This window comes from Oncorhynchus keta, chromosome 32, assembly GCF_023373465.1.
Source record: "Oncorhynchus keta strain PuntledgeMale-10-30-2019 chromosome 32, Oket_V2, whole genome shotgun sequence".
NCBI classification, from domain to species: Eukaryota; Metazoa; Chordata; class Actinopteri; order Salmoniformes; family Salmonidae; genus Oncorhynchus; species Oncorhynchus keta.
In genome coordinates this window covers 11274989-11299543 of record NC_068452.1, presented here as the reverse complement: position 1 = coordinate 11299543, position 24555 = coordinate 11274989, and the positions used below count along the sequence as shown (strand labels likewise).

General features: G+C 43.0%; 4 protein-coding genes across 5 annotated transcripts in view; 1 reads left to right on the top strand and 3 right to left on the bottom strand.

The window, feature by feature from the left end:
* The window catches only part of LOC127914382 (uncharacterized), a 402938-nt gene that overhangs the window by 247443 nt on the left and 130940 nt on the right, over window positions 1-24555 (bottom strand). The window lies entirely within an intron of this gene.
* Window positions 1-24555, bottom strand: part of LOC118365091 (zinc finger protein 501-like) — a 289246-nt gene that overhangs the window by 140861 nt on the left and 123830 nt on the right. The gene's annotated exons all lie outside the window — the stretch shown is intronic.
* Window positions 1-24555, top strand: part of LOC118365106 (zinc finger protein ZFP2-like) — a 136995-nt gene that overhangs the window by 25696 nt on the left and 86744 nt on the right. The window lies entirely within an intron of this gene.
* LOC118365128 (zinc finger protein 883-like) overlaps window positions 1-24555 on the bottom strand; it is a 99430-nt gene that overhangs the window by 71854 nt on the left and 3021 nt on the right. Inside the window, exon 2 of one of the 2 annotated variants that reach the window (XM_035747086.2) lies at window positions 21070-23479. The exons of the other annotated variant lie outside the window; for it this stretch is intronic. Within the exon in view, the coding sequence (XP_035602979.2) occupies window positions 22239-23479 (1241 nt within the window). The 3' untranslated portion in view covers window positions 21070-22238. Of the gene's footprint in view, window positions 1-21069; window positions 23480-24555 lie in introns of those variants that run through there. 2 annotated transcript variants of the gene reach the window in all.

Below are 24555 nucleotides of genomic sequence, written 5' to 3'. Positions count from 1 at the left end.
CCCTCAGCTCCCAGCTGTGCCCTGGACACCATATGTGAATTGATTGCCCCCATCTTCAGAGTTTGTTCTGTTAGGTGACCTAAACTGGGATATGCTTAACCTCTCTAGAGGGTGTGGGACGCTATCGTCCTACCTGGGCAACATCCAGTGAAATTGCAGAGAGCCAAATTCAAAAACAGAAATACTCATTATAAAAATTCATAAAACATACAAGTGTTATATTTCAACCCTGCAGGCACTACACAAAACGTTGAAATAAAATATAAAACATGCGTTACCTTTGACAAGCTTCTTTTGTTGGCACTCCAATATGTCCCATAAACATCACAATTGGTCCTTTTTGTTTGATTAATTCTGTCCATATATATCCAAAATGTCCATTTATAAAGCGCGTTTGATCCAGACAAAACAGCTTTACAAAAGTTGCCTATAAACTTATAGGTATTTTTAAATGTTAATAATCGATCAAATTGTAGACGGGTCTTTCTGTGTTCAATACAGGAATGAAAACAAACCAGCGATACTTTTTACGTCTTGCGCAACTCTCAACAGTGTACCCAGTTCCTCATTGGCGTACTTCTTCATTGCACAAAGGAATAACCTCAACCAAATTCCAAAGACTGGTGACATCCAGTGGAAGCGGTAGGAACTGAAACCAGGTTCCTAAGAAATATCCCTGGGCAATGACATCTCAGGGAACAGAGAGAGGGGGGGAAAAAAACAAAAATCTGAACAGTTAGTCCTCGGGGTTTTGCCTGCTACATAAGTTCTGTTATACTCACAGACATGATTCAAACAGTTTTAGAAACCTCAGAGTGTTTTCTATCCAAATCTATGAATAATATGCATATCTTATATTCTTGGCATGAGTAGCAGGAAGTTGAAATTGGACACGCTATTTATCCAAAAGTGAATATTCTGCCCCCTAGCCCCAAGAGGTGTTAACTGACTTGCCTAGTTAAATAAAGGAAGAAAGAAAATGTAAAGGCAATCACAACAGCCAGATGAAAAATCTGAGTAGTATCAGTAAAGTCAAACAATGTTTATAATCAATTCTCAGGTTGTGTTTAGCCTAAATAATAGATAACATTTCAACAGGACAATAATGTCAATATAAAAGGTAAACAAGAAAGGCGCGCTCTCGGTCTCGCGCATGAAACATCTCTGGAACACTGAATGGTCCACTCATTCAGAGTGGTCTGACTCTCATTTTTCAGAATTTAAGCCTGAAACAATTTCTAAAGAATGTTGACATCTAGTGGAAGCCATAGGAAGTGTAATTTGAGTCCTAAGTCAATGGAATCTATATAGGCAGTCAATGGAAAACTACAAAAATAGAAAATAAAATCCCACTTCCTGGATGGATTTTTCTCAGGTTTTCGACTGTCATATCAGTTCTGTTATATTCAGACATTATTTTAACAGTTTTGGAAACTTTAGAGTGTTTTCTATCCAAATATACCAATTACAGTGGAGCAAAAAAGTATTTAGTCAGCCACCAATTGTGCAAGTTCACCCACTTAAAAAGATGAGGCCTGTAATTTTCATCATAGGTACACTTCAACTATGACAGACAAAATGAGAAGAAAAAATCACATTGTAGATTTTTTAATGAATTTATTTGCAAATTATGGTGGAAAATAAGTATTTGGTCACCTACAAACAAGCAAGATTTCTGGCTCTCACAGACCTGTAACTTCTTATTTAAGAGGCTCTTCTGTCGTCCACTCGTTACCTTTGTTAATGGCACCTATTTGAACTTGTTATCAGTATAAAAGACACCTGTCCACAACCTCAAACAGTCACACTCCAAACTCCACTATGGCCAAGACCAAAGAGCTGTCAAAGGACACCAGAAACAAAATTGTAGACCTGCACCAGGCTGGGAAGACTGAATCTGCAATAGGTAAGCAGCTTGGTTTGAAGAAATCAACTGTGGGAGCAATTATTAGGAATTTGGAAGACATACAAGACCACTGATAATCTCCCTCGATCTCGGTCTCCACGCAAGATCTCACTCCGTGGGGTCAAAAATGATCACAAGAACGGTGAGCAAAAATCCCAGAACCACACGGGGGGACCGAGTGAATGACCTGCAGAGAGCTGGGACCAAAGTAACAAAGCCTACCATCAGTAACACACTACGCCGCCAGGGACTCAAATCCTGAGTGCCAGACGTGTCCCCCTGCTTAAGCCAGTACATGTCCAGGCCCGTCTGAAGTTTGCTAGAGAGCATTTGGATGATCCAGAAGAAGATTGGGAGAATGTCATATGGTCAGATGAAACCAAAAAATATAACTTTTTGGTAAAAACTCAACTCGTCGTGTTTGGAGGACAAAGAATGCTGAGTTGCATCCAAAGAACACCATACCTACTGTGAAGCATGGGGGTGGAAACATCATGCTTTGGGGCTGTTTTTATGCAAGGGGACCAGGACGACTGATCCGTGAAAAGGAAAGACTGAATGGGGCCATGTATCGTGAGATTTTAAGTGAAAACCTCCTTCCATCAGCAAGAGCATTGAAGATGAAATGTGGCTGGGTCTTTCGGGTCGTTGTCATGCTGGAAGACCCATCTTCAATGCTCTTACTGAGGGAAGGAGGTTGTTGGCCAAGATCTCGCAATACATGGCCCCATCCATCCTCCCCTCAATACGGTGCAGTCGTCCTGTCCCCTTTGCAGAAAAGCATCCCCAAAGAATGATGTTTCCACCTCCATGCTTCACGGTTGGGATGGTGTTCTTGGGGTTGTACTCATACTTCTTCTTCCTCCAAACACGGCGAGTGGAGTTTAGACCAAAAAGCTCTATATTTTTCTCATCAGACCACATGACCTTCTCCCATTCCTCCTCTGGATCATCCAGGTGGTCATTGGCAAACTTCAGACGGGCCTGGACATGCGATGGCTTGAGCTGGGGGACCTTGCTTGTGCTGCAGGATTTTAATCCATGACGGCGTAGTGTGTTACTAATGGTTTTCTTTGAGACTGTGGTCCCAGCTCTCTTCAGGTCATTGACCAGGTCCTGCCGTGTAGTTCTGGGCTGATCCCTCACCTTCCTCATGATCATTGATGCCCCACGAGGTGAGATCTTGCATGGAGCCCCAGACCGAGGGTGATTGACAGTCATCTTGAACTTCTTCCATTTTCTAATAATTGCGCCAACAGTTGTTGCCTTCTCACCAAGCTGCTTGCCTATTGTCCTGTAGCCCATCACAGCCTTGTGCAGGTCTACAATTTTATCCCTGATGTCCTTACACAGCTCTCTGGTCTTGGCCATTGTGGAGAGGTTGGAGTCTGTTTGATTGAGTGTGTGGACATGTGTCTTTTTATACAGGTAACGAGTTCAAACAGGTGCAATTAATACATACTTCCGGCGCCGACAGAGATGGCCGGTTCGCGTTCCTAGGAAACTATGCAGTTTTTTGTTTTTTTTACGTGTTATTTCTTACATTAGTACCCCAGGTCATCTTAGGTTTCATTACATACAGTCGAGAAGAACTACTGAATATAAGAGCAGCGTCAACTCACCATCAGTACGACCAAGAATATGACTTTCGCGAAGCGGATCCTGTGTTCTGCCTTTCACCCAGGACAACGGAATGGATCCCAGCCGGCGACCCAAAAAAACGACTTCGTAAAAGAGGGAAACGTAGCGGTCTTCTGGTCAGACTCCGGAGACGGGCTCATCGTGCACCACTCCCCAGTATACTTCTCGCCAATGTCCAGTCTCTTGACAACAAGGTTGATGAAATCCGAGCAAGGGTAGCATTCCAGAGGGACATCAGAGACTGTAACGTTCTTTGCTTCACGGAAACATGGCTCACTGGAGAGACGCTATCGGAGTCGGTGCAGCCAGCTCGTTTCTCCACGCATCGCGCCGACATAAACAAATATCTTTCTGGTAAGAAGAGGGGCGGGGGCATATGCCTTATGGCTAACGAGACGTGGTGTGGTCACAAAAGCATACAGTAACTCAAGTCCTTCTGTTCACCTGATTTAGAATTCCTCACAATCAAATGTCGACCACATTATCTACCAAGGGAATTCTCTTCGATTATAATCACTGCCGTATATATTCCCCCCCAAGCAGACACATCGATGGCTCTGAATGAACTTTATTTGACTCTTTGCAAACTGGAATCCATACATCCTGAGGCTACATTCATTGTAGCTGGGGATTTTAACAAGGCTAATCTGAAAACAAGACTCCTTAAATTGTATCAGCATATCGATTGCGCAACCAGGGCTGGCAAAACCTCGGATCACTGCTATTCTAACTTCCGCGACGCATATAAGGCGTATATAAGGCCCCACCCTCCTTTCGGAAAAGCTGACCACGACTCCATTTTGTTGATCCCTGCCTACAGACAGAAACTAAAACAAGAAGCTCCCACGCTGAGGTCTGTTCAACGCTGGTCCGACCAATCTGATTCCACACTCCAAGACTACTTCCATCACGTGGACTGGGATATGTTTTGTATTGCGTCAGACAACAACATTGACGAATACGCTGATTCGGTGTGCGAGTTCATTAGAACGTGCGTTGAAGATGTCGTTCCCATAGCAACGATTAAAACATTACCAAACCAGAAACCGTGGATTGATGGCAGCATTCGCGTGAAACTGAAAGCGCGAACCACTGCTTTTAATCAGGGCAAGGTGACCGGAAATATGACCGAATACAAACAGTGTAACTATTCCCTGCAAGGCAATCAAACAAGCTAAGCGTCAGTATAGAGACAAAGTAGAATCTCAATTCAACGGCTCAGACACAAGAGGTATGTGGCAAGGGTCTACAGTCAATCACGGATTACAAAATGAAAACCAGCCCTGTCACGGACCAGGATGTCTTGCTCCCAGGCAGACTAAATAACTTTTTTACCCGCTTTGAGGACAATACAGTGCCACTGACACGGCCTGCAACCAAAACATGCGGCCTCTCCTTCACTGCAGCCTGCAACCAAAACATGCGACCTCTCCTTCACTGCAGCCGAGGTGAGTAAAACATTTAAACATGTTAACCCTCGCAAGGCTGCAGGCCCAGACGGCATCCCCAGCCGCGCCCTCAGAGCATGCGCAGACCAGCTGGCTGGTGTGTTTACGGACATATTCAATCAATCCCTATCCCAGCCTCTTCAACCTCAGGAGGCTGAAGAAATTCGGCTTGTCACCAAAAGCACTCACAAACTTCTACAGATGCACAATCGAGAGCATCCAGGCGGGCTGTATCACCGCCTGGTACGGCAACTGCTCCGCCCACAACCGTAAGGCTCTCCAGAGGGTAGTGAGGTCTGCACAACGCATCACCGGGGGCAAACTACCTGCCCTCCAGGACACCTACACCACCCGATGTCACAGGAAGGCCATAAAGATCATCAAGGACAACAACCACCCGAGCCACTGCCTGTTCACCCCGTTATCATCCAGAAGGCGAGGTCAGTACAGGTGCATCAAAGCTGGGACCGAGAGACTGAAAAACAGCTTCTATCTCAAGGGCGTCAGACTGTTAAACAGCCACCACTAACATTGAGTGGCTGCTGCCAACACACTGACTCAACTCCAGCCACTTCAATAATGGGAATTGATGGGAAATGATGTAAAATATATCACTAGCCACTTTAAACAATGCTACCTAATATAATGTTTACATACCCTACATTATTCATCTCATATGTATATGTATATACTGTACTCTATATCATCTACTGCATCTTTATGTAATTCATGTATCACTAGCCACTTCTTGCGGTGACCCATCCCAGATCCGGTATCGTGACTACGGCTCAAGCTCATTACCATAACGCAAAATGCAAAAAAATATTCTTCGAAATATTTAACCTCCACACATTAACAAGTCCAATAGCTCAAATGAAAGATAAACACCTTGTTCATCTAACCAGCAAGTCAGATTTCTAAAATGTTTTACGGCGAAAACATAGCACATATTTATATTAGACCACCACCGAAACAAAAGACGAGAGGCAGCCATTTTGTCCCAGAAAATATAAAATTATAAAAGCAGGATTAAAAAATAAATCATTCACTAACCTTTTGAAAATCTTCATCAGATGACAGTAATAGTACATGTTACACAATACATTTTTTTTTCAATAATATGCCATTTATATCCATAAATCTCTGTTTACAATGACGACATTTCAAAAAATGCTACTCAAATGTCCGGAGAAATTATGATAGCTCCGACAGATAACGTCAGATAACAAGCAATAAACATGACTAAATATACATGTTCTACATATAGTTACAAAGATACACTTCTTCTTAATGCAACCGCTGTATTACATTTATTTTTAAAGTTACAGAATTCGTACACTGGCTATACAATGAGACGGCGCTCAGATATTAGCAGTATGTCTCCTCTACGTTTGGAGTCCACAGAAACCCAAAATAACCACATAAATATTCCCTTACCTTTGATGTTCTTCGATCAGAAGACGTAGAAGGAGTCATACTTACCTAATACATCGTTTGGTTTCACGTTGTGTGTCTCTGTATTAGCATATGCTAACAGCTTCAGCTGAAATGCACCCAAAATGACTTCTGATCCGGCACTCTTGTGCATCAAAACTTCAAATTTACATATTATATGTCGACTAAACTGGTCAAACTATGTGCAGAATCGAGCTTTATGATGTTTTTAGCATGTAAAACAATGATCAGCGCGAACAGACAAACCGCCTTCAATTGCTGTTCCTTGGAAAAGAACGTGCCCCAAATCGGCCGCGCGCAATAGAGTGCCTGTATTTGAGAGTGACACTAACATTTTCGCCCGCCAAAACGACGAGGGCTCGCGGGATTCTCACAATGAACGCGCCATTTGAAAGCAGGCATCGCGCTGAACACATACATACTGTTCCCAGATCGGTAGCTGCCTGGGAAGGGTGGGGGCGATGACGTCAAAGTTGACCCAACTTTTCTCTCCACAAGAGAGAGTTTGGGAGAAAGGCTGCCCTGAGAGTTCTGCTTTACATACAGACATAATTTAAACGGTTTTAGAAACTTTAGAGTGTTTTCTATTCAATAATAATTATTATATGCATATATTAGCAAATTTGGGAAAAAATATTTTCAGTTTACTATGGGCACGCACTTCCTCCAAAGGGGGCAGTATTGAGGCCTAGTCTTAAGAGTTTCACTTTAACTATGCCACTTTGTTTACATACTCATCTCATATGCATCTACTGCATCTCGCTCTGTACCATCACTCATTCATATATCTTTATGTACATATTCTTTATCCCCTTACACTTGTGTGTATAAGACAGTACTTTTGGAATTGTTAGTTAGATTACTTGTTGGTTATTACTGCATTGTCGGAACTAGAAGCACAAGCATTTCGCTACACTCGCATTAACATCTGCTAACCATGTGTATGTGACAAATACAATTTGATTTGATTTGATGATTTGATTTGATAATGAGTGGAGAACAGGAGGGCTTCTTAAAGAAAAACAGGTCTGTGAGAGCCGGAATTCTTACTGGTTGGTAGGTGATCAAATACTTACATTTACATTACATTTAAGTCATTTAGCAGACGCTCTTATCCAGAGCGACTTACAAATTGGTGCATTCACCTTCAGCCACTTTACAATAGTGCATCTAAATCTTTTAAGGGGGGTGAGAAGGATTACTTTATCCTATCCTAGGTATTCCTTAAAGAGGTTGGGTTTCAGGTGTCTCCGGAAGGTGGTGATTGACTCCGCTGTCCTGGCGTCGTGAGGGCGTTTGTTCCACCATTGGGGGGCCAGAGCAGCGAACAGTTTTGACTGGGCTGAGCGGGAACTGTACTTCCTCAGTGGTAGGGAGGTGAGCAGTGCCCTTGTTTGGGTGTAGGGCCTGATCAGAGCCTGGAGGTACTGAGGTGCCGTTCCCCTCACAGCTCCGTAGGCAAGCACCATGGTCTTGTAGCGGATGCGAGCTTCAACTGGAAGCCAGTGGAGAGAGCGGAGGAGCGGGGTGACGTGAGAGAACTTGGGAAGGTTGAACACCAGACGGGCTGCGGCGTTCTGGATGAGTTGTAGGGGTTTAATGGCACAGGCAGGGAGCCCAGCCAACAGCGAGTTGCAGTAATCCAGACGGGAGATGACAAGTGCCTGGATTAGGACCTGCGCCGCTTCCTGTGTGAGGCAGGGTCGTACTCTGCGGATGTTGTAGAGCATGAACCTACAGGAACGGGCCACCGCCTTGATGTTAGTTGAGAACGACAGGGTGTTGTCCAGGATCACGCCAAGGTTCTTAGCGCTCTGGGAGGAGGACACAATGGAGTTGTCAACCGTGATGGCGAGATCATGGAACGGGCAGTCCTTCCCCGGGAGGAAGAGCAGCTCCGTCTTGCCGAGGTTCAGCTTGAGGTGGTGATCCGTCATCCACACTGATATGTCTGCCAGACATGCAGAGATGCGATTCGCCACCTGGTCATCAGAAGGGGAAAGGAGAAGATTAATTGTGTGTCGTCTGCATAGCAATGATAGGAGAGACCATGTGAGGTTATGACAGAGCCAAGTGACTTGGTGTATAGCGAGAATAGGAGAGGGCCTAGAACAGAGCCCTGGGGGACACCAGTGGTGAGAGCGCGTGGTGAGGAGACAGATTCTCGCCACGCCACCTGGTAGGAGCGACCTGTCAGGTAGGACGCAATCCAAGCGTGGGCCGCGCCGGAGATGCCCAACTCGGAGAGGGTGGAGAGGAGGATCTGATGGTTCACAGTATCGAAGGTAGCCGATAGGTCTAGAAGGATGAGAGCAGAGGAGAGAGAGTTAGCTTTAGCAGTGCGGAGCGCCTCCGTGATACAGAGAAGAGCAGTCTCAGTTGAATGACTAGTCTTGAAACTTATGTCATGCAATAAAATGCAAATTAATTACTTAAAAATCATGCAATGTGATTTTCTGGATTTGAAGTGTACCAAATATAAAAATTACAGACCTCTACATGCTTTGTAAGTAGGAAACACTGCCGATTTTGCAGGTTATCAAATACTTGTTCTCCCCACTGTTTATCCATCCTGTCCTGCCTTTCTCAAGTCTCGAAAGCCAAGTTAACAAACAGATCACTGACCTTTTCTAATCCCACCGTACCTTCACCTCTGTGCAATCCGGTTTCCGAGCTGGTCATGGGTGCACCTCATCTGCGCTCATGGTACTAAACGAGATCATAACCCCCATCGATAAAAGACAGTGCTGTGCAGCCGTCTTCATTGACCTGGCCTGTTGTCCGGACCTCTGGCAGTCTCTATGGCGGTACCACAGGGTTCAATTCTCGGGCCGACTCTTTTCTCTGTATATATCAACAATGTCGCTCTTGCTGCGGGTGATTCCTTGATCCACCCCTACGCAGATGACACCATTCTGTATACTTCTGGCCCTTCTTTGGAAACTGTGTTAACAAACCTCCAAACAAGCTTCAATGCCATACAACACTCCTTCTGTGGCCTCCAACTGCTATTAAACGCTAGTAAAACTAAATGCATGCTCTTCAACCGATCGCTGCCCGCACCCGCCCACCCGACTAGCATTTACTCCACATCTGTATTTCTGATTCAGTCAAATAACTAGATATCAAAATAAGCACCTAGTTATTGATACCCTTGTTAAAGATGAGCAAAAATTACTGTATAAAATAAATGCATAAACTTTACCCACTACCAGGATATTTTAGCCCAGAACCTGGTTCCCTCTCTGCTGGGAGGCTGAAACTTGGCCATATGTGGATCTTCCAGCAAGACACATCAACAAATACATTGTAAAATGTATAAAATAATATAACTTCCCTTTATTTTGTTGGTGTAACAATACATCATGTAGATGTATATAATGAACAGACTAGGTCTATACTGCTCCTACATGGTGTAACAATTGGAATTGAAATGGTGAAGCATTTGGAAAGTATTAAAACCCCTTCACTTTTCCATTTTTTTCTGACATTACCATGGCAGCCTTAAAAAACATTTTTAAATACTCAATCTACACACGGTACCCCATAATGACAAACAAAAACACATTTTTTGATTTTTTTTCCCTAATTTATTAAAATATACTGAAAAATCATATTTACATAAGTATTCAGGCCGTTTACTACGTACTTTTTTGAAACACCTTTGGCAGCGATTATAGCCTTGAGTCTTCTTGGGTATGATGCTACAAACTTCTTCTCTGCAGATATTCTCAAGCTTTGTCAGGTTGGATGGGGAGCTGTAGATGTATAGTACCGTTCAAAAGTTTGGGGTCACTTAGAAATGTCCTTGTTTTTGAAAGAAAAGAGTGGGCATCGAGCCAGGTGCCATGAAGCCGGCTCTACGCATCTGGTCTCCAGTGCGTCTCCTCGGGCCGGCATCCATGGCACCAGCCTTACGCATGGTGTCCCGGTTCGCCAGCACAGCCCAGTGCGGGCTATTCCACCTCGCCGCACTGGTCTGGCTACGGGGAGCATTCAACCAGGTAAGGTTGGACAGGCTCGGTGCTCAAGATCCCCAGTGCGCCTTCACGGTCCGGTCTATCCGGTGCCACCTCCACGCACCAGCCCTCCGGTGGCAGCCCCCCGCACCAGGCTGTCTCTCCATCTCATCCCTACAAGTGCTCCCGCCTGTCCAGTGGCGCCAAAGTCTCCCGTCTGTCTTGAGCCGGCAGCCAGCCAGTAGCTGCCAGAGCCTCCAGTCAGCCAGGAGCTGCCAGAGCCACCAGTCAGCCAGGAACTGCCAGAGCCGCCAGTCAGCCAGGAGCTGCCAGAGCCGCCAGTCAGCCAGGAGCTGCCAGAGCCGCCAGTCAGCCAGGAGCTGCCAGAGCCGGAGAGAGAGAGGAACCTTTGTTTGTGGGGGGGTACTGTCACGCCCTGCCCTGACCTGAGTATTCTTTGTTTTCTTTATATATTTTGGTTAGGTCAGGGTGTGACATGGGTGATATGTGTGTTTTTGTACTGTCTAGGGTTTTTTGTAGGTTTATGGGGTTGTTTACCATCTAGGTGTTTATGTATGTCTATGGTTGCCTAGATTGGTTCTCAATTAGAGGCAGCTGTTTATCGTTGTCTCTGATTGGGAACCATATTTAGGCAGCCATCCTCTTTGGGTATTTCGTGGGTTATTGTCTATGTGATGTTGCATGTTAGCACTCAGTTTTGATAGCGGTCACGTTCGTCTTGTTATTTTGTTTGTTTGGTTAGTGTACTTCGTGTTTTTTCGTCTTTCATTTAAAAAAAATGTATTCACATCACGCTGCGCTTTGGTCTCCTCACTATGACGTTCGTGACACAGTGTTTTTTCATGCAGCAATTCAACCATGAAGGCCTGATACACGCAGTCTCTGAACAGTTGATGTTGAGATGTGTCTGTTACTTGAACTCTGTGAAGCGTTTATTTGGGCTGCAATCTGAGGTGCAGTTAACCAGGGGAAGGGGAACCCCCCCCCACACACACATTCAGCTGGAAGGTGGCGCATGGAGCGCAAAAATATTCCTAAAAATATTTAACCTCCACACATTAACAAGTCCAATGGCTCAATGAAAGATTGTTGTTTATTGTTTATCTACCCAGCAAGATTTCTAAAATGTTTTACGGCGAAAACATAGCACATATTTATGTCAAACCACCACCGAAGACACGGCTAATTTGCATAGCCAAGTTGAAAAAAATATGCAATCAACAAACGCAGGATTAAAAGAAAAATAATGCACTAACCTTTTGAAATCTTCATCAGATGACAGTAATATAACATGTTACACAGTACATTTATGTTTTTTTCAATAATATGCTATATATATCCATAAATCTCTGTTTACAATGATGCATCGTTCAAAAAATGCTACTCAAATGTCCTGAGAAATGACGATAGCTCCGGCAGATAACGTCAGCTAACAAGGAATACACATCATAAACTTTGACTAAATATGCATGTTCTACATATATATATGGTTAGATACACTTCTTCTGAATGCAATCGCTGTGTTACATTTATTTTTAACGTTACAGGTTTCGTTCACTAGGCTATACTATGAGTCGGCGCTCAAAAAGTAGCATTATGGCTCCTCTATCTTGGAGTCCACATAAACCCAAATTTACCACATAAATATTCCCTTACCTTTGCTGTTCTTCCATCAGAAGACCTGGAAGGAATTATACTTACCAAAAACAGCGTTTAGTTTTGCAGTCTGTGTCTTTCGGTTCTCAAACACGACACATTTCGGTTGAAATGTAGCCAAAAGTCAAGTCAACGTCGAACTTACATATTATATGTCGATTAAACTTGTCAAACTAACTTCATAATCAAGCTTTAACATGTTATAAAGGTGTACAGCAATCGTGAGGATGAACAGAAACGCATGCATTGTATAATCGATCTTGGAAAAAAGACAGGACCTGAGCAGAGCGCGCATAAAAGTGACCTGTTTTTTCGTGTGACCGAAAGGTTTCGGCCCGCCAAAACTCTCGTGAGCACGCGATTCTCACAACGAGAAGCCCCATTGAAAGCTGAGATCGCGCTGAAGACAAAGAGACTGTTCCCAGACCTGTAACTCCTTGGGAAGGGTGGGGGCGATGACGTCAAAGTTGGGCCAACTTTTATGATGACAAGAGAGAGTTTGGGAGAATGACTGCCCTGAGAGTTCTGCTTTACATACAGACATAATTTAAACAGTTTTAGAAGCTTTAGAGTGTTTTCTATTCAATAATATTTTTTATTTGCATATATTAGCAACTTTTGACAAAAAAAAATTATGTTTACTATGGGCACGCAATTACTCCAGCGGGGGCAGTAGACAGCCCTATCCCCATGAGGTTTTAACTCTAATGAACGTATCTTCCACAGCAGAGGTAACTCTGGGTCTTCCTATCCGGTGGCAATCCTCATGAGAGCCACCCATACCTTGTCACAACACAACTGATTGGCTCAAACACATTAAGAAGGAAAGAAATTCCACAAATTAACAAGGCACACCTGTTAATTCAAATTAAATCCAGGTGACTACCTCATGAAGCTAGTTGAGATAATGCCAAGAGTGTGCAAAGCTGTCATCAAGGCAAAGAGTGACTGCTTTGAAGAGTCTCAAATATAAAATATATTTTGATTTGATTAACCCTTTTTTGGTTACTACATGATTCCATAAATCAAATCAAATCAAATGTTATTTGTCACATACACATGGTTAGCAGATGTTAATGCGAGTGTAGCGAAATGCTTGTGCTTCTAGTTCCGACAATGCAGTGATAACCAACAAGTAATCTAACTAACAATTCCAACACTACTGTCTTATACACAGTGTAAGGGGATAAAGAATATGTACATAAGGATATATGAATGAGTGATGGTACAGAGCAGCATACAGTAGATGGTATTGAGTACAGTATATACATATGAGATGAGTATGTAGACAAAGTAAACAAAGTGGCATAGTTAAAGTGGCTAGTGATACATGTATTACATAAGGATGCAGTCAATGATGTAGAGTACAGTATATACGTATGCATATGAGATGAATAATGTAGGGTAAGTAACATTATATAAGGTAGCATTGTTTAAAGTGGCTAGTGATATATTTACATAATATTATTTAAGTGGACTTACAGTCATGTGTGCATACATATATGGTTACATCATGCTTTGAGCCACAGAAGAACATCATTTCCCATCAATCCCATTATTAAAGTGGCTGGAGTTGGGTCAGTGTCAATGACAGTGTGTTGGCAGCAGCCACTCAATGTTAGTGGTGGCTGTTTAACAGTCTGATGGCCTTGAGATAGAAGCTGTTTTTCAGTCTCTCGGTCCCAGCTTTGATGCACCTGTACTGACCTCGCCTTCTGGATGATAGCGGGGTGAACAGGCAGTGGTTCGGGTGGTTGATGTCCTTGATGATCTTTTGGCCTTCCTGTAACATCGGGTGGTGTAGGTGTCCTGGAGGCAGGTAGTTTGCCCCCGGTGATGCGTTGTGCAGACCTCACTACCCTCTGGAGAGCCTTACGGTTGAGGGCGGAGCAGTTGCCGTACCAGGCGGTGATACAGCCCGCCAGGATGCTCTCGATTGTGCATCTGTAGAAGTTTGTGAGTGCTTTTGGTGACAAGCCGAATTTCTTCAGCCTCCTGAGGTTGAAGAGGCGCTGCTGCGCCTTCTTCACGACGCTGTCAGTGTGAGTGGACCAATTCAGTTTGTCTGTGATGTGTATGCCGAGGAACTTAAAACTTGCTACCCTCTCCACTACTGTTCCATCGATGTGGATAGGGGGGTGTTCCCTCTGCTGTTTCCTGAAGTCCACAATCATCTCCTTAGTTTTGTTGACGTTGAGTGTGAGGTTATTTTCCTGACACCACACTCCGAGGGCCCTCACCTCCTCCCTGTAGGCCGTCTCGTCGTTGTTGGTAATCAAGCCTACCACTGTTGTGTCGTCCGCAAACTTGATGATTGAGTTGGAGGCGTGCGTGGCCACGCAGTCGTGGGTGAACAGGGAGTACAGGAGAGGGCTCAGAACGCACCCTTGTCGGGCCCCCGTGTTTAGGATCAGCGGGGAGGAGATGTTGTTGCCTACCCTCACCACCTGGGGGCGGCCCGTCAGGAAGTCCAGTACCCAGTTGCACAGGGCGGGGTCGAGACCCAGGGTCTCGAGCTTGATGACGAGCTTGGAGGGTACTATAGTGTTGAATGCCGAGCTGTAGTCGATGAACAGCATTCTCACATAGGTATTCCTCTTGTCCAGGTGGGTTAGGGCAGTGTGCAGTGTGGTTGAGATTGCATCGTCTGTGGACCTATTTGGGCGGTAAGCAAATTGGAGTGGGTCTAGGGTGTCAGGTAGGGTGGAGGTGATATGGTCCTTGACTAGTCTCTCAAAGCACTTCATAATGACGGAAGTGAGTGCTACGGGGCGGTAGTCATTTAGCTCAGTTACCTTAGCTTTCTTGGGAACAGGAACAATGGTGGCCCTCTTGAAGCATGTGGGAACAGCAGACTGGTATAGGGATTGATTGAATATGTCCATAAACACACCGGCCAGCTGGTCTGCGCATGCTCTGAGGGCGCGGCTGGGGATGCCGTCTGGGCCTGCAGCCTTGTGAGGGTTAACACGTTTAAATGTCTTACTCACCTCGGCTGCAGTGAAGGAGAGACCGCATGTTTTCGTTGCAGGCCGTGTCAGTGGCACTGTATTGTCCTCAAAGCGGGCAAAAAAGTTATTTAGTCTGCCTGGGAGCAAGACATCCTGGTCATATGTGTTATTTCATCGTTTTGATGTCTTCACTATTATTCTACAATGTAGAAAATAGTACAAATAAAGAAAAAACCCTTGAATGAGTAGGTGTGTCCAAACTTTTGACTGGTACTGTATGTAAATGTGATACTTCAGCTGTTTTTGTTACATTTGAAACATTTGTAAAAAGTATTGTGATGTCATTATGGGGTATTGTGATGTCATTATGGGGTATTGTGATGTCATGATGGGGTATTGTGATGTCATGATGGGGTATTGTGATGTCATGATGGGTATTGTGATGTCATTATGGGGTATTGAGATGTCATTATGGGGTATTGTGATGTCATTATGGGGTATTGTGTGTAGAGGGGAAATATTGATTTAATCCATTTTAGAATAACGGAACAAAATGTGGAAAAAGTGAAGGGGTCTGAATACTTTCCAAATGCACTGTATATATTCAACCAGGGGCAGTACTCAGTGCCATCACTTCATGAAACAGGAGGTACAAATATATAACATAGGTTCAAAATATCAACATTCAATGTATCAAATTATTTGACCAAGCTGGAAGTGTAAATGCCAGCCCAGCCACAATCCTAGAGGTTCACTGATGATCGACCTCCTCCTTCACATCTGACTCCTGATGATCAACCTCCTCCTTCACATCTGACTCCTGATGATCAACCTCCTCCTTCTCATCTGACTCCCGATGATCAACCTCCTCCTTCACATCTGACTCCTGATGATCAACCTCCTTCACATCTGACTCCTGATGATCAACCTCCTCCTTCACATCTGACTCCCGATGATCAACCTCCTCCTTCACATCTGACTCCAGTGATCAATACAGAGCGTCTTCTTTCTTGGGGGAATCCCGATGGACAACGTCATCCAATAGGCCACCATCACCACCACCTCCCACAAGTTAATAGTCATTTAGGTTATCAATAGGAAGAACATTAGCAATATGTCCTGTCTGGTAACTTGTCTAGTTCAATGGATTTATATTGGCAGGTAAACAGGGAGAAACCCCATTAATAAAAACTCTGTTGTATCTTAAACTGCGGAAAAACTTTTGGAAGTCTTTAACTGTATCAAAGTCTGTGGCCTGTGATGTTGGGACAAATGATCGTCCCTTATTATACAAGAGACAAAACTCACAAATTCTACAGCACAACGGCAGAGTCATGTCTTCAGTGTAAAATGAACAATGACTCAATAATCCTTCTGGGATTGTTAAAACATCCAAAAGTTATGGGCGGGGTTAGAAAGTTGGCTGTCAGAAGTACTGTTATACAATGTAAAATTACTTTTAATCTGTCTGTCTGTATATTTCAAGACATGGCATTTGAGTGTGCAGTGAGATACCCCAGAGTTGGACGATACTTTTCTCGTCAATCATCTTAAATACTACACTTAATTAAAACCTGGAAATCAACTGATCCTCTGTTGTTAATTCAATAGAAAGGTCAAATGCTTTATTATCTAAAAGTTGAAAGTGACAGAGAGAAATAAAATGGTGCTGCTGCGGGCGCTGGAGATGGAGGTGTGTTCTAGTGTGTCTGGGCAGGTGTGATGTAGTTAATGGAGATGGAGGTGTGTTCTAGTGGGTCTGGGCAGGTGTGATGTAGTTAATGGAGATGGAGGTGTGTTCTAGTGGGTCTGGGCAGGTGTGATGTAGTTAATGGAGATGGGGCTTTGTTCTAGTGGGTCTGGGCAGGTGTGATGTAGTTAATGGAGATGTGTCCTAGTGGGTCTGGGCAGGTGTGATATAGTTAATGGAGAGGGAGGTGTGTTCTAGTGGGTCTGGGCAGGTGTGATGTAGTTAATGGAGATGGAGATGTGTCCTAGTGGGTCTGGGCAGGTGTGATGTAGTTAATGGAGATGGAGGTGTGTTCTAGTGGGTCTGGGCAGGTGTGATGTAGTTAATGGAGATGGAGGTGTGTTCTAGTGGGTCTGAGCAGGTGTGATGTAGTTAATGGAGATGGGGGTGTGTTCTAGTGGGTCTGGGCAGGTGTGATGTAGTTAATGGAGATGGGGGTGTGTTCTAGTGGGTCTGGGCAGGTGTGATGTAGTTAATGGAGATGGGGGTGTGTTCTAGTGGGTCTGGGCAGGTGTGATGTAGTTAATGGAGATGGGGTGTGTTCTAGTGGGTCTGGGCAGGTGTGATGTAGTTAATGGAGATGGGGGTGTGTTCTAGTGGGTTTGGGCAGGTGTGATGTAGTCAATGGAGATGGAGGTGTGTTCTAGTGCATCTCTATCTGTATTTCAATATAAAGCATATATTTAATAATACCTGTTGACCTGACCATGTAACTGCTCACATCTGATCATGCTGTGCTCTCGATGTAGCCAGTTCAGATGCAGGAGGGGTTCACCGACACAGCTGATATAACCTAGAGGATTTAGGGAGAAGGGGAGAGACTGTTATTGAGAAAATAAGGTAGTTAAAGTGACAGTGTTCAACAGGAATCTGTGTGTGGCCTTACATGGTGTCCACACCACACTAAGTGGCTGCAGAGGACTTTATGCTGAAAAACATGAACGGACACACAAGGACAAACAATATAGTGTAGTTATAGAAATAATGAAGTGTCTTACTATTCTCCATGGTTGGCCCTCTTGACTATTCTTTGAAGGTGGAAGGAGCCACAGTTATACACCTGAACCTGCTTACTGCACAACACAATCCATCAATCAGATTGATACATGAGTGTGTAGGTGTGGGTTATAGGGTGTCTAATTGTTCTAAATTTTTTCAATATGGGTGATTTAAAATAGCCTGTTTTGTTCTTGCACAGACATCACACCATTACCTAAACAGCACCCTCACATGAGAAGTAGAAATCAAAGGGAGAGAAACTGTGAATTTAATAACTACACAGCTAAGTAAATGGAAGAATACTCTTATTGCAATGTGAATGGATCTTAAAAGAGCCTTTGGTTGTGCATAGTGTAGACTATGGTGTTGCTAGGGAACAGCACCCTCTTTGAAGAAGTAGGAGGTGAAGATCTCCTGCACACAGATTGCCTCTCTTGCTGCGTTGTTGGACCCCATCCTTGAAACATCCTGCAGAGCAGCAGACTTCTCCTCTGGGACACAGTGGTGAGCTGCAGATCCCCTCCTGGTCCTCGTGTCCATCCTCATGAAGTTACGCAGGACACAGGTAGCCTTCACACACCTGAATTCCTCCAGGAGGCAGTCCCAGATGACCCTGGTCACCCAACCTTGCAGTGCCCTACACGGTAACTGTAGGCAATCGTTTTGAAGGAATCTCCAGTTACAAGGTATCTGTAGGAATATGGAAGACAATGTAATTATTAGACTGTTACATTACCAGGTCATTGTGGATGACTAAAGTATAATATCCCTGATAACAAATCATGATAACATTGGATTGATAGATGCATGGACACACATATGTGCATGTGTGGCATGTGACAATAACAGGATCATATCAAGGACGGCATCACAAATTAATACATAAATACCACTTAAAGCTTGATAATGAGTTGATCATTTGAATCAGCTGTGCAGTGCTGAGACAAAAACAACAATGTGCCTCTGAGTCCCCAGGACTGAGAACCACTGATCTTCATTGGGAACTCTTCATATGTAGACTGGCTTTCATAGCGCTCTTTATCTGAGGACAGAAAACCTCACAAGTAACAGACTTCATTATAGTCAAATTACACCACACTGAATATTATGTTACTATTATCTCCATCCTCACTTCTAGGGACAGGAACAACACAAAAGTACCTGCCCTATCCAGAATAGCCTCCTCTCTCACTGACAGTTGGGTCTGCTATCCTTTCACCCTCCTCCATGGCTGTTAGCTAGCTACCTACAAATACATTTGGGGTTTGTTTTTTAAAGTGATAAATACATCAAGATAGTTCATATGAAGTTAGGTAGATGGTGATATTTCATTCACTTAGCTAGCTATCTTACAGTATTTGAATTTAGTTATATAGATAGCTAGCCAACTAGATAGCTTATTTAGCAGCTCATTTGATTTAGCCTGCACTGTAGCTAGTTAGCTAATAATACATTGTTTGGTTTTTTTACATTTTCAAAATCTATTTACTTACTTGAATAGGTTCTCCCAGCCATGTGGACAATTGGAAACAGGGCAGCAACATTTGTCACATTTGCTGACAGGACGCAATTGAGTAAAATGTAGATTTTATTTTCAAGACAACAAGTTAAAGGGTAGGAAGCATGAGTTTTTACTCACCAGTGTAAAGATACAGTGTGGTTAAAGACTTAGTAACTGAGTTGTACTCACAATCTGGTTACCTATAAGTACAAACAGTTATGTTTTTGTTTTATATTTACAAAATTAAAATGACAAATTTAAATTTTTTATTTTTTCTTTACTCAAGTTGATAAAAGTTCAAATTGTTTTTTAGGGGTGTAGGGTGGAAGCTGTCTCCGCATATGAGGGAATTCCTGTCAGTGGGCTCCCTGTATAGGTCTGTGTTAAAGCCACCCCCTTACCTCTTAATAAAAATGTCCAGATAACTTGTTTCATGCTCATCAAAGGTGAGGGTGAATTTCAGATGTTCACAGCTTGTATTGATGAAGGAGTGGAATCGATGTAGTTCCTCTGCTCTCCCCTGGAATAGAAGGAACACGTCATCAATGAAGACTTTTTCAGAGCCTGATGAGGTGCTAGAATGGATTGTTAGGGCTGACAATCACATTCTTCTCAAACAACCCCACATACAGATTGGCATAATTAGATGCTATTTTTTTAACTACAATGACCATAATGACCTACTTGTCTTGTCTGTGTTTCTTTTACACCTGCTATGTAAAAGAGACAGAATAATGCACAATGGTCAATGCTATCTGGAGTCCTTGGGACATGCCTACCCTAAACCCTAACCTTAACCCCTACCTTAAACATATTAAAAGTCAACTTCAACGGGCTAGGGACGTCCCAAGGATGTGTCTCTACCTGCAAATACATGATCTAAGTGATTGATAGTTGGTATTCCACAGTCATAAAGCCTTATTTCCTTGAATGAACTACTAAAATTGTGATTTTGTCAGACAGCATAGACAGCAGCTCTAAACTTTGAGTGACTGATCCATTCATCCTTCCATCCCTCCTCAGCCTTCCTCTCCTCTGAAGACCCAGTGAGGGTGGAGCTCAGTCAGAGAGCTTTTGAGGGACTGGTTTGGAAGAACACTTCTACAGCCAGAGAGGTGAGAGGTCACACATGGTTTAGATGGTAAATATTTATTTCGCATTTCATCACGTCAGCGAAAGGGAAAATGTTCCATTATCTATGTTTTTTTTTTACATTAGTGCAAATTGTCCAGATGTGGGTGTAGTTTCTCACTCCTTTTGGCTGTATGAAAGTGAATTTCCCCTCAGGCACAAACAATTGTTCTTTGATATTATGAAGGTAATTTGTGAAGAATGTACTTTTCCCCACTCATTCACCCCATCTCTTTGCGTTGCTTATTTATATTCAGTGGCCTGACTGCATCCAGACTGTCAAAGGCCCATCCTGGTAGATCTGAACCTAATGCAGCTTGGAGTGATCAGATGACAGAAGTCACATTTAGGTGCCAGGTGTAACTGAGGCCATAGATGCTCCATATACATTACTTTTGAGTGTTTTATATAATATGACTAAATGTGTTTCTTTCTATGTTGCAGTCAAGAAATGGAACAGCAAGGCCACAGAACATGACATAAGCAGAACTGGGGAGACCACCTCAAGCCACTGGTAGAGCCGGGGGTGGTGTTTACCATTCCACCACACCTTCAGCAGGCTGGAAAAGTGCGATTGATACCATTTTTCATACTAAGATGGACCAAGAGTCTGTTGATTGGTCAGTCAATAGGTTCATTTGTTTTGCAATGTTCAAATCAAATCAAGCTTTATTTATACAGCACATTTCAGACATGGATGCAACACAATGTCTTCACAAGAAAAAACAATGAAAATACAGAAATATTTAGTACACAACATAAGAGGATAAAAAACAAGGTTAACAACTTAAAGACTAATGAGCATCCTAAAGAAATGCCATTGATTAAAATGTTAAAATATCCAAATCAAAATATAAGCTTGTTTTTTAGGAGGGGTTCTGAAAGACACGATGGGGGTGTCCAATGAAAGTTGACTTGGGACAACAACTGGGACATAAAAGACACCCACCATGAGACCCACTAAATCTGCCCAAGAAGAGGCACCCAAAAGAAAAACCCACAAACTTAAAGACAGGAAGCAAACCAAAAAGGTTGAGCAACTAAAGGTGCTGACTCTCCACATCTATCAAGACAACTGGAGCACTGGGCCAGACACTCTTAAATAGAATCTGGACCAGCTCAGGTGAAACACCTTCCCACTAACGAGATGGACAAGCCAGCACAGGTGTAACACATACTGACTAACGAGGTGACACCAATCAGTGCGTTAATTTGAAGAATTAGCTAGCTACATTTTGAAGTGTTGCATTTTGATTCAAGTGGGTCACCAATGTGGAACACAACTCTTTTTTTTGTTACTCACTTTTTGTTAAATCACCTAAATAGTACTCTTTCATTTCAGAGCCTGGGTTTTTCCCCTGAAGCTAAAATCAATAGAACAGGTGGTAAACGTTTAGGGTTCAAGATTGTGACATCATTAAAATACTCCTACTACAATGTTAAAACATTCTACATTGTGACATCATTAAAATACTCCTACTACAATGTTAAAACATTCTACATTATGACATCATTAAAATACTCCTACTACAATGTTAAAACATTCTACATTGTGACACCATTAAAATACTTATTCTACAATGTTAACATTCTACATTGTGACATCATTAAAATACTCCTTCTACAATGTTAAAACATTCTATATTGTGAAATTAATTCATTGATAGCATGAAACAACTCCTTTATGTATTTTCTGATGTTTAGTCAGAGATCTTTTATCAGATTATCTCTTCCCACATTGATTACAGCTAAGAGATTTCTCTCCCTGTGTGTGTTCTCTGGTGTGACACCAGGCTGTTAAGCAAAGTAAAACTCTTCCCTCATTGAGTACAGCTATAAGGATTCTGTCCTGTGTGTCTTCTCTGGTGCAAAGTAAGCTGGCAAGATGTAGTAAAACCCTTCCCACATTTACTACAGCTATAAGGTTTCTCTCCTGTGTGTGTCCGCTTGTGTATATTCAGGCTGTCTGGTCGTGAAAAACTCTTCCCACATTGATCACAGCTATAAGGTTTCTCTCCAGTGTGTGTTCTCTTGTGTAAAGTCAGCTGGCTAGATGTAGTAAAACTCTTCCCACATTGACTACAGTTATACGGTTTCTCTCCTGTGTGTGTTCTCTGGTGTGTTGTCAGACATCCAGATGTACCAAAACTCTTCCCACATTGACTACAGTTATAAGGTTTCTCTCCTGTGTGTGTTCTCTGGTGTGTCTTCAGACATCCAGATGTACCAAAACTCTTCCCACATTGATCACATTTAAAAACTTTCTCTCCTGTGTGTGTCCGCTGGTGAACTATCATGCTGTTGAGCTGAGTGAAACTCTTCCCACATTGGTTACAGCTATGTGGTTTCTCTCCTGTGTGTGTTCTTTGGTGTATCTTTAAATAACTAGATGTAGAAAATCTCTTTCCACATTGATCACAGCTATAAGACTTCTCTCCTGTGTGTGTCCGCTGGTGTACTATGAGACTGTTAAGGTGAGTAAAACTCTTTCCACATTGATCACAGCTATAAGGTTTCTCTCCAGTGTGTATTCTCTGGTGTGATTTCAGGGTTTGTAGACGAATAAAACTCTTCCCACATTGATTACAGCTATATGGTTTCTCTCCTGTATGTGTTCTCTGGTGTATAGTTAGATAGCTAGATGTAGAAAAACTCTTCCCACATCGATTACAGCTATACGGTTTCTCTCCTGAATGTCCCCGCTGGTGTACCATCAGGCTGTTTAGCTGAGTAAAACTCTTCCCACATTGATCACAGCCATAAGGTTTCTCTCCAGTGTGAATTCTCTGGTGTGATTTCAGGGTTTGTAGACGAATAAAACTCTTCCCACAGTGATCACAGCCAAAAGGTTTCTCTCCAGTGTGAATTCTTTGATGTATTTTAAGGTCTACTGAAGAATTGAATATTTTCCCACAGTCAGAGCAGCAGTGAGTTTTTTTCCCTGTAGGTCTCTGCCGGTGTTTCTTGAGGAGTTCTGATCTGGAAAGACTTTTCTCTGCCTCTTCAGCATCATGATGTTGTTGAGGATCCCCAGAGGATCCACGATAGTCCCGTCTCAATCCTGTGTGAATCACAAAGTCAGACAGATGGTTAATGCCCACAACAGCAGAAATCCACTGTTTCAGGAAAAAGGTGATACCCAGAGCATTCCCATGAAGTTGAACAACAATTGATGTCTGTTAAATTTGACAATTAAGACAGTCAAGTTAGCAACAATAGTCATTTTGTCTTGTTTTAACATTAGTAGTAACTAGAAATAAGTTATTAAAGTTGTTGAAATCCAAACAGGCTGAATACACCGCTCGCGTTGCAAAATAAAATTAGAAATCTATATTATTAAATTATTGCACCCACACTGCTTGCACGTGCCAATGAGCGTCTGCGTTGCTAAGGGCTAAAATAGAAGTCAGTTCTATTTGTGACGCAGGTCGCGCTGCAAGTCCTGCCTCTCCCATCTCCTCATTGGTTTATAGAAGCAGGTACCCACATGACATCTCCTCATTGGTTATACCCACATGGTTATACCCACATGGGTGACTGAAAGACGAAGCTAAGCTAATTTATGAAAGTTGCCAATCGTAATATAAAGTCAAGAGAAGAAAAAGCCTGGAAGGAAGAGAGATGACAAGAAACGATTTGGTTGACCATTTAAGTTTGGATTAATTGGTGGAGTAGAGGACCTTGTGCATTTCAGGTAAAATAACAACTCAATGTATCCCAGGACAAATTAGCTAGCAACAGCAAGCTAACTAAATAGGACAAATTAGCTAGCAAGTGCAAGCCAGCTAGCTAAATTGTCATAAATGTCTAATGCTTTTCGACGTGTCCCCAAATTAATATAATTGGTTCAGAGTTTGTTTTGATATTTTAACCTACATGTTGTGATCGTGTTTGGTGTGAGGGGACAAAATACAGGTATGCACGATGGTGCAAGCACGCAGTCGGTTTGGGTTCCGTGAAACAGTGCTCCAAAAAACTTTTGGTCTCCGATCTAGGCCCCTTTCTGTGTTTGCTAAAATTGGCGCACGGTGGTGATGCGAATGCAATTGGTTGAAGAAGCTCCTCCCTGCTAATGAGGAAACCACTAGTTATGGATGTAGTATATCTGCATGGGCCAAAACTTAAATCTAAGCTCAC